The following is a 15,353-nucleotide window of genomic DNA, read 5'->3' as shown; positions in this document are numbered from 1 at the left end:
CAGCCACTTGATAAAACTTTTTTGTGTAACAGAATGAAACTATATTTTGCAAAGCATCAAGGGAAGACTGTAGAGCACATTCTACTTAAGCTTCTTACATTTACACCATACCCATATTACAGACCTCTTCGGGTTATATCTGTATTAAGAAATTTTCTCATATTAATGTGTTTAGGAAAAGAAACCACTAGAATCCTTAGCTATTATAACTGTACATTCTTATCATATGCTTGGTACTAATGCTATCCAGTTCTAGAAAATATGTGCAAAAAACAACACTGTAGTGACTCTTGCTGAAGCTATTAAAAAAAAAAAATTTTAAAAAAATCAAAACACAGAAATCCATTATCTCATTAACTTGGAACCGATAACTGTTTGTGTGTCATGCTGTTTACAAGTCTTGACTTCTAACATATTTTCTTTTGTAGAATCACAGAATCATTAAGGTTGGAAAAGACCCTGAATGTCATCAAAGTGCAAGCACTGACCCACCCCCACCATGCCCACAATAACATCCCTCATCACACTTCTGGAACACCTCCAGGGACAGTGACTCCACCGTTGCAGCCTGTGCCAGCACATCACCACCCTTTCTGAGAAGAAATTTTTCCTAATACCCAACCTGAACCTCCCCCAGCACAACATCAGGCCATTACATCTCCAGTAGCGGCATGGATGGTACGTGTGTCATGCAAACTTAAAAGCACTACTAAACAACTCATACTTAACTTCAATTCTGCTAAATTTGGTAGGCAAGAAATATAGTTCAGCTGATTCTAGACAAAGTTCATTCATAATTGATTAAATCCAATGTTCTACATTTTTTGCCCTTTTGTTCTTGAAGAGTTGTAAAAAAGGATGTAAAACAACTGTGAAAGGTTTCCTTTCATCTCAATTATTGTGTCTATATTTGCTCAGCACATCATTTTATTAGTTTTCTCAGAGTACTCAAAAATTACCAGCACATCATTCTCTTAAAACTTAATTAAACTGAATTAGACTCACTGGAGATCTAATTTTGTTTCCAGCAGCATTACAATTTCATGGAGTAGCAGAATGTTACTAGCATGTAGGAAGATACGTTGATGAAAACTGTGAGATAATGTAACAATTACTGCACTATCTGAAGAGCTTTCCATTTTGTTTGGATAGTTTACCTTACACAACCTCAAACACTTGGTTGACTAAGTCATACAAGCTCCTAAATCTCCATTTCAAATCAGTTCCTGACTATTATAAAAACATATTCATTACAAAAACCAGTGGGTTCCAATCTCACCATAACAAATTCTATTGCTTCAAGGATAAAAGGAAGTCAGATAAGATCACTCACACTAAACTATGCTTTACAGGTACTAAACACTGTGATTAGAAAATTGCACATGCATCTACAGAACATCATCTGTATCACCTGTATCTGTATCACAGAAGACTGTGTTCCTATAGGAAACCAACCATTTGATTTCAATGAATTACCATTACTATCATCCTGGTATCACAGATACTAACTGGGTTTCGTCCAAGCGTGACAGGCAAAATATCTTTAACTGCATCTCTCTAATTACATTTAGCTAAAATTGAGGCAGCTCTTCTGTACTTACTGGCATTGTGCCCATCCAGCACTTGGGCTTCACTGCTGCTTTAAAGGGGCTGATAAGGATGCTTCCTATAGCTGCTGAAACAGCAGACGGTACATCACAGGAAAGGATGTGGGTTTGATTTTTTATTTATTTTTTAATACCTTGAAGCAAGCAAATTTCAGTTTTGTCAGTTCTTTACCTTTTGTCTTACAAAAAAGATGGAAAAACTCTGTACCACTTACATCCAAAATTGCACTACGGTATTTTCCTGTGAGGTACACAATGATGTACATAAAGGCCTTATTCTGCTTTCTATGTTAACCCATTCCTCAGGCACCACAGCATTTTGCTGCCCTTATTTAGAGAGAAATGTGATAGCAGGCACCAGATACTTTTCTCCGATTCCAGATTTTCACTGTTCCCTTACATTTCAAACATCTGATTGGTCACTACTTTGCAACTGTGGAACTTCTACAGAATTTATGCTGAAGAAGATAAAGTGTGGCTTAAAGAGCACGATAAGCAGGAAACCTCTGTTCTCTTTTCTGCCACTAACTCATTCTTCAGAAACACCAGTGGTTTCACACCACTGCTCTACTCCCAAAAGTGTAATAGAAAAGAATCAATCTATTGCCAGTAAGCTTCTGCTTGCTGCTCAGAGACCTTCAGCTGGAGATGCGACACTGCGACAGTACTGATAAATATGCACATTTTTTGCCAGCCTTAGTTAAAAAATAATGGACTTACATTACACATGAGCTCAAGGTTTTTGCTGAATTTCACAAGAAATATTTAAAAGTCACAAATTCTGACTTAAAACCAAAACACAACAGGCACATAGCAGAAAATACTGACCAAACATATACACATTAGGTTATTAAATAAATCAACCAGCTTCCCACCTTAATTACCAAAATAGTTTTCAAAAGGTTTTCACTAGCCAGAAATTCACAGCTTACATACAGCAAGTCAGCCTTCTGGTGTAGTAACACACAACAGTGTTAGGAGGCACCCAATAGCTTTGTTTTCATTACTGAAGGGTGGAGAAAAAGCTTAACACTTCATTTGGAAAAGATAACTTCCCGCAAAGTGGACAGGAAGAAACAGGTTACGTTCATCTATCCTTGTAATTCCCTCCCTGAAGTGCATTTGTTTTTGCTTCCTTAGGCTGATGAAGACAAAGAGAAGAACATCTAAAAGTTCATTCCTCAAAAAAAGAAAAAGGCAGAGTCCAACCACTCACAGAAATCAGCCTGAAAGAACAGGTTGGGTTTTCTTAGTGGTACAAAATGCAAAATGAAAGGTTATAAATCTAAAACAACTGTTATCAGGCAGTAACTTTGATCGATCGTTTCTGTCACGATCCGACTGATCACAACTCCTCATGCTCTAACCCTTCATTAAGATTTTTTCCATGCAGTTTGACTACACTCAAGCTGCCCTTCCTAACTGCAATAGAACACTCCAACTTTTCACATTTGACAATTCTATTCATCCACTAAATGAAAAATAAGGAGGGGGTGGGGGAAAGACTCACGCACTGAAAGACAAAAACCATATTTCTTAAATAGCAGATAAGAAAACCGGTACCTTAAATGAACTATTCAGTGCTTACCAACCTGAGCTTCACATGAAAGCACACACACTCAAAATCAGGAATTTACTTCCAAAAATACAGTTGACAAAACTTCAGTTTTGTTAATGGCATGAATTAAAATCCTTTATGTGAAAGTACTCTGAAAAGCAACAGCGCAGTCTTATTAGTTCCTGCCTTAAACAAGACCACTTGGCTTATGTTACACTCAACTGCCGGAGGTAATTAAACTTTGATGAGTTGTATTAAATGCACTCAGTGTAGTAAGTTGTCAAGTTCCTCAGCAACCAAGACTCATGTAAAAACAAGATACTTAAGTGACAAAAACTTTCAGAAAGAAGTTTGCTTTCCTCCAGCACAGCTAGACAGACTCACTAAGGTAACTCCTCTTTCCATAGCAGAGCACAGTGCAGACTAAATGCTAACCTAAAGCCCTGAAGCCTTGCATGAATGCTGCTCCTTGAAAGTTTCCATCCACTGTTTGTGAGAATTCTGCAAGCCAGTTGAGCGCTGGTTAATGAGTAAGTTATTTCATGTCACGTTAAAGGATTTCATTTTAAGGGAGTAGAAAACCTGCTGATATGGCAGGGTTTGGTTAGGCATGCAAATGGATTCATTTCTTGCTTTATTTCTGATGGGGAAAGGAGAAATGAAGTGTTTTAAGACACTGTTTTCCAGGTTCCTCCACTGTCAAAAAAATATAACTGGTTCTTGTGTACGTTTCATGACCTGTAAGTAACACTCAGTAAAATACATATAAATTAGTTCAAGCAATGTTTCTAAAACAGACATTTATCAAATAGCCCTTTGAAAGACTAACTTCATTTCCTTAAAGTGACAGATGAAAAGATCTAGACCCCTTACTCCTTGTCTTATTCCAACGTTCAACGTCTAGAGAAAGCAGCAAGGAAGCAGGACAAGCCGGGACCACGCACAGCAGCCATTCCCCGAGCACATCGGTCTCCCCAAAGCAAGACGGAACACGCTGCAAGGCAGAGCAAAGTTGCAGCCGTGCCCCCAGCAGATAAGTACCTCGGTCTCTTTAGCCGGGCTGCTCGCCGCCTCCACATCCAAGGCGCAATTCGCCCTCTTGACCGTAAGGTAAAAAGGGTAATCCTTGGCCACCATCGCGGCGGCTCGAGAAGCGGCTTCGGATGTCACAGCTGATTCTGTCCGAGTCCAAACTGCGAAGACGGGGCCGAGCCGGGCAGGATGAAGCGTCCTGGCCGAGGCTCCAAGCTGGTGACCCGGGGCCGGCGAGGAGCGGCAGACAGCGAGCAGGGAGCGGCACACGGACGGCAGACGGGCACGGAAGGCAGCAGGCGGCCGCCCCTCAGCACAGCCCGCCCCGCTGGGTGGGAACGGCCCCGCCGCCTCGGGGAGAGGAGGAGCAGCGAGAGGCCCCCCCGCGGTGTGCCTTACCGCTTCCTTGTCATGGAGTAAATGCAGTTCTATTATTGACCCCGGCTTTCTTGACAGCTGAGTACCTGACAGCACTAACAGCCCTCCCTAGTGCCCCTGCACTCGGGTCTCACAACAGTTTGTATTCCTGTGGATGGCAGCGGCATCCGCGCCCTGCAGCTGTGTGCCACCGTGCTGCTCACTCGGCTTCTGCTCTGCATTTTTTTCCTCTGTTCGCCCACATTGTTGCTCCTTCCTGTCTGGCAAGCAGTAGTTTGTTCCGTGTTTTTAAAGTTACGCTGCTATTGTTTAGCCCAAGAGCTCCTGTACCCGCACACCCCTCATTGTAACCAGCTGAGAGTGGAAAACACCCCGTGCACTATGTTCTGCAGAGGCTTCTCCGTGCCCGTGGAGCCAGGCACACTGTGTGTGATGCCTTCCTCAGGAAAAAGGTAGTGAAACGTTCCTGAAAAAGAGAGGAAGGGCTGAGGGGCCCCGTCTGTAATATGGGATCCATCAAACAAAAAGAATAAATGGAAGACAAGGAAAAGGAAACCGTGACTAGGAAGCTGGCTGGAGAAGGAGGGAAGGATATTTTCAGCCAAAGGGAAGCAGCACAGCTGAGAATAACTTTAAAGTCCAACAGAATTAGCTGTGTTTTTAAAGGTAGGGATACGATGGATCCTGCTTTACAAGCATTTATTTTCCCAAATGTTGTTAATCAGACAGCAACACCTTTAGAAGCTTGTTCAAATGGTAGACTTACATCAGTGCTTCCTTTGACTGCCACAGTATCTTAGGAAACAACCTGTCACAGTACTTTTTTTTCCATACTCTTCCCTAAGAAACCAGTCTTGACCACCACTGGAGAAACGATACTAGACTATGATCATTGTTGCAGCCCCATTGCTCTTTACTTTTTGTAAGATAGGAAAAGAGTTTTATTTTGATGAAGATTTCTTGTCTTAGCTATGCATTTCTGAAAACGGCTTTGCAACTCATCTTCAGTGTGATACCCAGGGGATATTCCTCCTGGGAGCACAATCCATCAGACAGTTACTCCTTACACTTCAAACGCATCAAAACACCAATACACACAGGTTACTTAAAATGGCCAGAACCTCCTGAGAACACTGCAGCAGCTGAGCAGCCATTTACACCCCAGAAGTCCTGCTTTCAAATACTACCTGTGTACACTTGTTTATGCATGTGTGTGTTAAAACCATTTTAGAAATCAGCTTCACTTAGATCAGAAAGAAAAAAACCCTTCAGGGCATGCCCACAAACCTTTCTAGGCCTGTCATATGCTTCACAGCATACAGAGCACTTCACACAGGACAGGACTCAGCTGGCTTGGAGGCTGAAATAATGAACATGCCAAAAAAATATGGAAAGAGATGCCATCTTTTTATGATTAACCAGGCCATTGCACTTTCATATAACTAAGAGTTCTTGAGAAACAAGAGAAAAGTCTATTTAAAGATTATTTAAAAATTAAAGTGCTGTTGCTAATAGATTTCACAAAGGATAAAAAACACAATGGCTAAAGAGCAAAAAGAAGAAATCCCAATTCCTTATTTGCAGTCTTTAAGAAGCCATCATGCTCAACAGCAATAAAAGAAACTGAAACATTTAATCTAAACATCTAAGTAAAAGAAAGTATCTTTATCCACAGGCTTTAAGGAGTTCAATGGAACATGAAATCATCAGTCAAAGCTGAACTCAGCCTAAGGAAGAAAGCACACAAATAGATTGTTTACAATTTTGGGTTGGAGATTTTGTTGTCTTGTTTAGGTTTTGTTTTACACCATCTTTGCCAACACATTCCAGCTGCCTTTGGGCAGAAATGCAGGATCTGTAATTAAACAGGAATATTTTGAAACGTCTACACCTACATCTGGATTACCTTCTTCCTCCTCATGTGCTCATGTGTAACTGCTTCCCCTCTGAACAGTCAAAATCTGTTTTGACAAGTTGTCAAAATAATAATAATAATAATCAGCTCCATGCAGCCAGTTTCTAGTAAAATATAAGGAGTCTGCTTGGCTATCTCTGCCTTGCTTCCCTCTCCCAATTTAACATGTTTGTTGGCTTTGGTTTTTTCCTTTTCACCTGCAGTTGACTGTGATACATGAACTACAGCCTGGCTTTAATATCCAACCATTCACTCTATTTTTGTTTTGTTTTGTTTTTAATTCCAACTAGCAAAGCTAAAAGGGAAACACAACTAACTGTATTTCTCCTGTGCTCCATATTTGTGGGGTTTTTCATTCACTTTGGATCATTTAGAAACATGGATTATGCACCTCGACATACATTTCACTAAGAAAGTATCTTTGGGACAAGTTCCCAGTAATAGCAATTTAATTAAGGTTATAATGCTTTGAAAAGTAAAACTTGCAACTATCACCTTCAGATCACTATATTCCCAACTGATATATATATATTTTTAATAATATTAAAAACAATAAACAATTCATTGCTTTGTTTCCAAAGCAGATGAATTTCCATATGAATATTAAGTTGTCCAGTTCTCTCTGTACCATCTGAAATACAATAGCTTGGCTGTCTTCCTTCATTACCCTGCATTTATGGTGGGAGTAAAAGATGTACAGTGTGTTGCATTTCTATACAGTTTTGGCTAGGAGTGCAGAGTACTTGCTATATGAAATATCTCACCAGTTTGAACTCCAGGGACTGTTCTTAGAGTACATGTATCTCATATGGGTACCCACCACTACTATGTGGCTTCATCAAATAAACAAAACAAAACCCACACCAACAAAAGCCACTACTTCTAAGAGGCACAATTTCAATAAGAACATTCAGCTAAAATCTGCTACTCTAAAACAACCAGGGCAAGTTAGGCAAGCTAATGCTGCATGTGCACACACAGTTCTGCTCTTACTGGGAAACTCCGATGTTCTTCAATGCTGTACAGCATCTCTTGAGAGTGATCATTAGGAAGCTCTCATTTCAGAAAGGAAACTATGAATACTTCCCACTCCCCTAAAAAACAGTTTTGGAAGTGGTTATTTCAACAAAGCAGTATAGATCTGAATCTGCTCAGGAGATGGAATTCAGAAACTGTGATGATGTACTAGTTAGAAGGCACATTAACTACGAGATAAAGGATATTTATCAGCTTCACAGCTGTTCATGAAAATGCCATTTCTCCATTCCAAATACAGACTGTACACACAGTAGCAAGAGCGGTAATTTACAGGGTAATAAATACTAGAACAAGATTGCTTGATTAAACACACCGGTGCTAAGAAATTCCAATAAAAATAGGATTACAGGATAAATGATTACTATTAAAAATCTCCTCTCAAAAACCACAGCTATAATTTTTCCAGGTGGAGTCATAATCCTGCAAAGATCAGTGCAGAACAAAGAAACACAGCTCAGGGGAACATCTGACATTACAAAAGCAAAGCCCAATTTTCTATTCTGCCTGGACTCTCCACTTGAAGATTATCTTTCATATGACCCTTATTTGTGCAGCTTATGGAGTAACAAGGGGAGGAAGAAGTTAAACACTTACATTTCCTCACTGTTATCATGCTCTCTGCTTTGGGATTTGCAGCCAAGAAATCCTCAACTATTTCCCCCAGTCTTTTCAAATAAAATGAAAAATATCAGGAATCTTCGTCTTCCATTGTGGATGATTCCTATTTCAAAGAACCACCTTTATGTCGGAGTGCATTCATGTGGAACTGATGGACAGAGAGACATGATTCTCATACAGATCATCACGAACGCATTACTGTAGAGGCACACATTGCTTATTCAGCAATCTGCAGGCTTTGAAAGTAAAACACACGTATGTTGTTGAAGATTTTTAATGTGAGTGTGGAACAAGTCTGCACTGGAGACAAACGTGTACCTGCCAATTTTTTCTCTTGTTTGTTTTCTGTAGATTTTTTCCCCATCACCTTGTATCTTTTGATTACTACAGACAGTACTGTGCCGTTAAAGGATGCCCTCCAACAATTACCATTTGCACTGAGATGGAAACACCTCCTTAATAAAAACAGAAATTTGCCTTGGGAAGACAGTAAGATGTCATTTTTTTTAAGCTGCCTCAAATTCATATCTGACTGTTACAGCGTCTGTCTTCTGCAGCTCAAGACTAACAAAGGCCCACTGAGAAAATCAGGAAGGATTCATGCTTCTCCACCCCTCTACCACACCCAGCAATGCAAACTAATTACTAAGCACGGTGGTCCCTCTGGAGGGAATGCAGAGGGTGTGGTGAGGCTGGATGAGATGACCCTTCATGATTTACACTTGTAACAAAGCACTTGCTTGAGCTTCTCTTCCTATACTTCTCCAGGGAAGAGCAAAAGAGAAGGGGGAGAGCATTGTGCTGATTTATCTCAGTGAATTTTGAAGAGCCACGCAAGGATTGTAGAAGTGACCTTGAACGTAAATGTTCTTTCCTTACATTGAAAGAGGCATTCCACATACAGAGAGGAAATTACTAGGAACCACTTGTATGGTGTTTAAAGGTGTTTAAATGGGATTAAACATAACTAAAATTCTTTTGCTGTAAAATTACAGGCATGGAGGGAGTGGAAATTTCTTGCCCTGCTGACTTTAGAATTGAGTAACAAATATATTCATAGGACACCACTGTTCTTAATAGAAAGTATTTACCAAGACATCACAGTAGTGGCATTTTCTTTGTTTTGATGTAATTATAATAACATTTATATTACATTAATAACTCTATAACACTTAGGAAAAAGAGAATGTTACTGCATTTTGCTGTATGCACACAGGCATATGCTTAGGTATGGACAAGAAGAAAATAAGGAAAGGATTAACTATTAAGAATAACAGGAATTTTCCCCACTCTATCACTGATTTCACACATAACACTGGCCAAAAACTACTTACTTTGTCCCTCCAACTGCAATGTGTAAAGCAAAGTCTGGGGTTTATGTGGTTTATTAGGCCAAATTCTATAATGAGGGAGGGTGGAAGGAAGCAATAGAAGAGCTTTTAGTTATATAGGTCCTTCTTCAGTCAAAAATATAAGCAGCAAACAGACTGTGGCCCTCTAATTATCCCTGTCATTTTCACTTACTTGTCTGGTAGCACAAACTTTAAACCCTGCTCCACTGTTTATCTGCCCATTTTGACACAAACTCTGCCACATTTACATGTTAGTACGATCCTCCCCATCCCTCAGAAGTTATTTAAGAATAGGCACATTCATAGAAATGTTTCACCTTTTCATGTATTTTGGAGCATGTTTTTGTTTCAGGAAGCACAGTACTCAAGATTCAAAGTCCAAAAGTTTTGATGACAATGGACATTATTCTACAGTATGACTGAGATTAATTTACTAACAATGTACCACTTGTAAAAGAATAACCCTCACTTCCAACAACGATAACCCTCCACTCCAACAAGAAGAAATATTGACTTTTTATTGTGAGGTTTCTTCTGCTGCTTTAGTGAGCTGAATGGGCTATTGTGCCATTGGAAAAATGCTAGAACACACTAAAGTGGAGGGAAAGCACAGAGGTACAAATAAGGACAGGACAGGGAAAACAGCTAATTTTTCTTCTCCAAATAGTGATGCACTGTTAGCTCACCATCAGTTCTTTCATGAAGTCATACTCAAAGAATACTGTCAGCATTGCAGTTTTTGGACAAAAGTTTTGGATGAGAAGCATTATTATTATTGTTATTTAAACAGATCCACCTACTAATTTCCATAACAACCATGTACTGTTTCTCATCTTCTAGTCAGCTACTTTTGCCAATTTAAGTATCTTGATATTAAGAGAACATCTGTGTTTTCTGAATAGAAATTCTGAACACCAGCACTGAGACTGACTTCATGCTCTCCTGAGCACAGTGTACCTTTCCTAGATCGCAGCCAAGGAGGTGCCAGCAGCATTTCTAGACTCAAAGATAGGCAACTTAACAATTGCTGGTACAGTTTACAAGACATGCAAGAGAAATAATAATGATAATCAAACAAAACAGTGAGATGACTACTGAGTGCTTTACAAGCACTAAAAAGCTGTCCGCTATCTCAGCTATAATAGAGCAATCTTGAACATGACTTCTTGCATGATGTAATGCTCAATGACAACCCAGTGCAAAAAGCCTCCATATTTTGTCCTGAATAGTTTTGCAGACCTCATGGTGTTTTACAATTGAAATTATCACAGGGACTTTAAAAAATAAATAAGTAAATAAAAATGAAGTCATCTATTTCTTATCCTTTCCTTGTGAGGGAGCAGCAAAAATATGGTCTAACTTCAAAATGAAGTGTCCTTCCAGAACGTGATAATGCAACAACAAGCGATAAAACCCGCCTACTCCCAAGCATCAAGTGTAGTACAGCTGCATGACCTTACAAACCACTCGCTGCCAGCAACAATGTGACTAATGCTTAAAAGACACTTGAAAAGGCGCATAGGTTCTTCAGACTCCAATAACTCACACCAGGTCGGAACTTCTTTGTTCACACCCCTTGACAAGAATCAGGGCATCAAGAAGCCGTTTTCAGAAATGTTACAAAGTTGTATCTTCCCAAGGGAAAATATGAAGTAATCCATGCTGAATAGAAGTTACTGTAACCAGTTCTGATTAAAACATAAAAATAGAAATAAACAGTTTTCCTGATCAACTTGTTCTAAATCAGTTATCAACTCATTTTGCGATCTGGCTAAAGATTGAGTGCGTCCTACTTTTATGTTACCTCCACTGTCAAATCCACAACCATAATCCACCATAAGGTGCATCATTCACCAACAGATGTGAATTTTAGACAGGTCCCTAACTATCACTGTCAACTTGTTCCCAAAAGAGCAGGCAGAGTCAACACTTAGAAATTTAGATGTGGAAAGCAAAACTGTTCTGGTAAACCCAGAAAAATAAACGTTGCAATAACCAGAATGCAACATAGTAAGGAGTTGAAGGAGAATTTTAGCTTTGTAAATAACACAGGCCAGAAACTGATGATGAGATAGAAACAGAATGCAAGCAGATAAACAAAATGCAGGGCAGATAAAAGGACCACCTTCTCTTTCAGTACAATGCTATTTCCATTCAAGAGCAAAGCAAATGAAATTTAAGAGACTGGAGCATTAGACAATTTTTTCTATGAAATTTTGTGTGATAACATACGTTCAGCAATTGGTGGGTTAAACAACACTTCTTTTGAAAGCTAAGTATTAAGAATATCTCATTAATAAACTATACATAAAGTAGAATTCCCAGGAACCTTCTTTTTACTTAAGCTCAATCTTCCATTTTGCACAAAAGCAGCAGTCTAAGACACGTGACCTCAAAATCAGATCATTTAGGAGGAACTTAATAGCTTTCCTGTATGAGTTTCAGCCTACTACAGAATACAACAAGACCATGTAACATCTCTTGCTAGCTTCATTGGCTGTCCTTATCCTGGCTTGAAAGCGCACTAACAAAGAAGTGTTTTTGTGTTTTTGTTACCTTGAAGGACAGTATAAACAAAGTATTTTTATGTTCAGACAAGGGGGGAAAAAGTGTATTTTGGTTCTGTTATGTATTTTAGACCTGAAAGAGTGGGGCAAACAGCAAAGAGAAAATCCTACTCATGCTGACATCTGAGAAAATAGTCCCAGAACTCCAAGCAGGCCAGAGATCTGCTGGATCAGAAAAGCACCACATTGGTATAATTGAAAGTAATTTGAATAGGATCAAATTATGCTAATTCAGAGATATTAACAGCAGAAGGACGCATCAATGGAAGCTATTTTAATGAGTTAGGAATCAGCTACATTCCTGTTGGGGGGGGGGGAGTAAATTAAAAAAAGAAAAGTGTTCTGTATGATAGGGAATAAACCCTGTGTAACCACCCAGAAATTCCAACATAGGATAAAGCAACAATATTCTGTGATGCACAAAACCTGAAAGAGTAAAAGGGAAATAAAAATATACTGGCAAGGTCAGAAAACATGCTTTTCCTGATTGCAAGATACAGGACCTTTATTTATATTTCCAATGATTCTTATCAATTAGAAGCATGATAATCCAGTATCCACATACTTTCTTATTCCAGATATGATAATAATGAAAAGTTTAACAGAGGTACTGAACAATCAGGAGAAGAAACAAAAGCAAACAGTGCTGCCATGCCAACATATTGCAGTGAAGTAGTGAAAAAATTGCAAATGCCAATGCTCAGCTACAAGCAATGTCTGGTACAGGTGTTCTCAGTGCGCTCTGTGAACCATGCTTTACTGCCCCATTCCTTCTTAAAATGAGAAGAGTACAGATGGGGCATTCAAAGGAGTTACAATGCAAATCCACAACAAAATACTAGAGGTTAATGTCATAAGAAATCTCCAGCCATTGCACTGCTGACTCAAATCTGAAAGGTCAGCTTCATAAAAGCATAGCTGTACAATAAAGATTGGAATGCACTTCATATCTGGAATAGAAAAGCAGGTATGTTATTACATACTGTTCTCTGGAATTTGATGTGTTTGTTTTTGCACAAACATTTAGAGACTACCTGCCTCTCTTGATTCTGTTCCTAATTGCTTCCTCTAAACCTGGAATTTGTATTAAAATAAAGGATATCTATCCTCCCCAAACAACTGCCATCTTACCACAGTAAGAACCTATTTTGTTAGATCAGGAAGTTACATTTCTTTTAGTACGTGCTATCTAACAGCAGATGTGCATTTCAATGTGTCGCTGCAGGATATATTAACCACATCACAGGAAGAAGCCAAGCAGCTGAAATAAGAAGCTACAAAGACCTTTTTGAACATGAGCAGCCTCCCTGATCTCTATGAAACTAAATCACCTATCTGATATTACTTGCGCATATGGGAAAGATACAGTAATCAGGCAGCACTTCTAGTCTCATGCCTTCTAACAGTACACTTGTTTCACTACTGCTACCTATTCTACTAAGCCTATTCTTCCTTTCCCCCCACCCCTTCAAAAGAGTTGCACATTTAAAAATCTACAACATATATACTGAATACAACTGTGATTCCAATACATCCTAAGATACAGCAGGTTTTAAGGTACACTCAATGATGAGATAGCAGGGAATTTATTTATAGTGATGGGGATGTTTGTGGCTTTCATAATCATTGCCTGCTCTCATTTTTTTTCAGCAACCACAACATTTGAGCTGCAAAATGCTCTCAGTTAGTTAGATTCTCAGATAACAGTATTACTAGTACTGCACGTCCCTGTACCTTTTGGAAGGGGCAATGCAATCAATAGATCACATTTTAGCCTGTTTTTACATTTCTATCCAGGCAATTAGAAAGCAGCTGATAGTAATATTGCCAGCCCTCAAAAATAATGGTAACAGAGATGCCAAACTAATAAATCACACTACCAAGAGGCCTATCTCTGGCAAAAAGAGAAAGCAGAAAGGAGGGATCTTTCCTGATGAATCTTTCCTGATTCCATTTCCGGTGGTTATAGATGGGAAGATTTAGTAAGGATTTTACATTCACAGCTCAGCTGGAAAGTGTTACCAAACATTTGCTCTGTCCACAGGCAGCATAACACAATCTCAAAGACAATATTATCTACTATCCATAATCTCAGGGCCACTCTTACAGATATTTTTCCTCTAATTACTGATAGCTGTGCTTCTGAGGTGACCAGCACTAGCAAAGGTAATCAGCTCGTTCACTTGGCAGTGGGGGAAGAGGGTGAGAAGGAAAAAAAGATGAACATCAAGCTTAAGAACCTCCTGCACTATTTACCAGTGACTCTGGTGGGGGGAAAAAAAAATGCTGAGAGTTAAGATTCTGATTGGAGTATTTTGGTAAATATTTGTATCCATACGTGAAACACTTCTGAATGCTTAAGTATTTCTATCATGCTGCATTCTGTTCTGATAGGATGAGGATTATGTTTTGTTTGTGAAACTAGGTGGAAATTTTCAATGGTGGTTTTCAGGAAGCATGCATCTGTTTTTTAAACCTGTTCCTTCCTAAACTTGCTCAAGTTGGCCCCAAAAATATATCAGGAAATAACTGCAGGATGAGGGGGATGGGGGAAGAAACTTTAAAGACACCTTGTCTTAATTAAATCTAAAAGTGTTACTTCTTCCTGTTCAACTGAGTCATGTATGGCTCCAGCGTATCACACCTGATGGGGGCAGGGGATGTGTCAGCACACAAAGGTTCAGTTTTCAGCTGCTGCCTGTAATTGGAAGCCTGGAATTAATTAATGAAGTGGAACCAGCACAAACTTGAATGCAGCACGAAACTGAACGTGGCAAGCAACACAGAAAATAATTGCTGCTTTCTTAACGCTCCCTTATTGCTACAAAACATAGGAAGGTAAATCAGTAGAGCCAAGTGCAAACCCAACCAACAAATGAGCAGTGTCTGTAGCAATCATTTTTATCCTTTGGGGCCTTCAATCAGTCACAGTAAGAACAGTTACCCAACCTAATCAAGACTAGCTTTCAAAGTTTTTAGTCTTTTTGGTCTTGGAACTGTTTTAAATGAACTGCCAAAAGCCAGGTTCATGTGGCTGCTGTACGCAGTCTCAGCTGGAACCTCTCAGAGCACAGCAGCTCAATGCAACCACTAACTCAGCTGGAAAGCCAGAGGCAGGAGCCCTGTCATCCCCATGTACTGACAGGAACACATTTCTGTCACCCTTCTCCCTGAGCTCTTAGTGCTCAGCACAAGCAACCTTTCCACAGGCAAGGCCAAATATTTACCTGTTGTATTTTGGAGAACAATGTTTGGAGAAGTGTAGACTAAAAATATACTCTATTTTTG

General features: G+C 39.4%; 1 protein-coding gene across 2 annotated transcripts in view; it reads right to left on the bottom strand.

The window, feature by feature from the left end:
• The window catches only part of ARHGEF3 (Rho guanine nucleotide exchange factor 3), a 92,602-nt gene that overhangs the window by 20,042 nt on the left and 57,207 nt on the right, over nt 1-15,353 (bottom strand). Inside the window, exon 1 of one of the 2 annotated variants that reach the window (XM_015875029.2) lies at nt 4,207-4,837. The exons of the other annotated variant lie outside the window; for it this stretch is intronic. Within the exon in view, the coding sequence (XP_015730515.1) occupies nt 4,207-4,302 (96 nt within the window). The 5' untranslated portion in view covers nt 4,303-4,837. Of the gene's footprint in view, nt 1-4,206; nt 4,838-15,353 lie in introns of those variants that run through there. 2 annotated transcript variants of the gene reach the window in all.

Source organism: Coturnix japonica, chromosome 15 (genome assembly GCF_054131305.1).
Source record: "Coturnix japonica strain WE chromosome 15, WE-NBRP24, whole genome shotgun sequence".
Lineage (NCBI taxonomy): Eukaryota > Metazoa > Chordata > Aves > Galliformes > Phasianidae > Coturnix > Coturnix japonica.
Note: the sequence above shows the minus strand (reverse complement) of the source record. Positions and strands in the feature narration are given on the sequence as shown.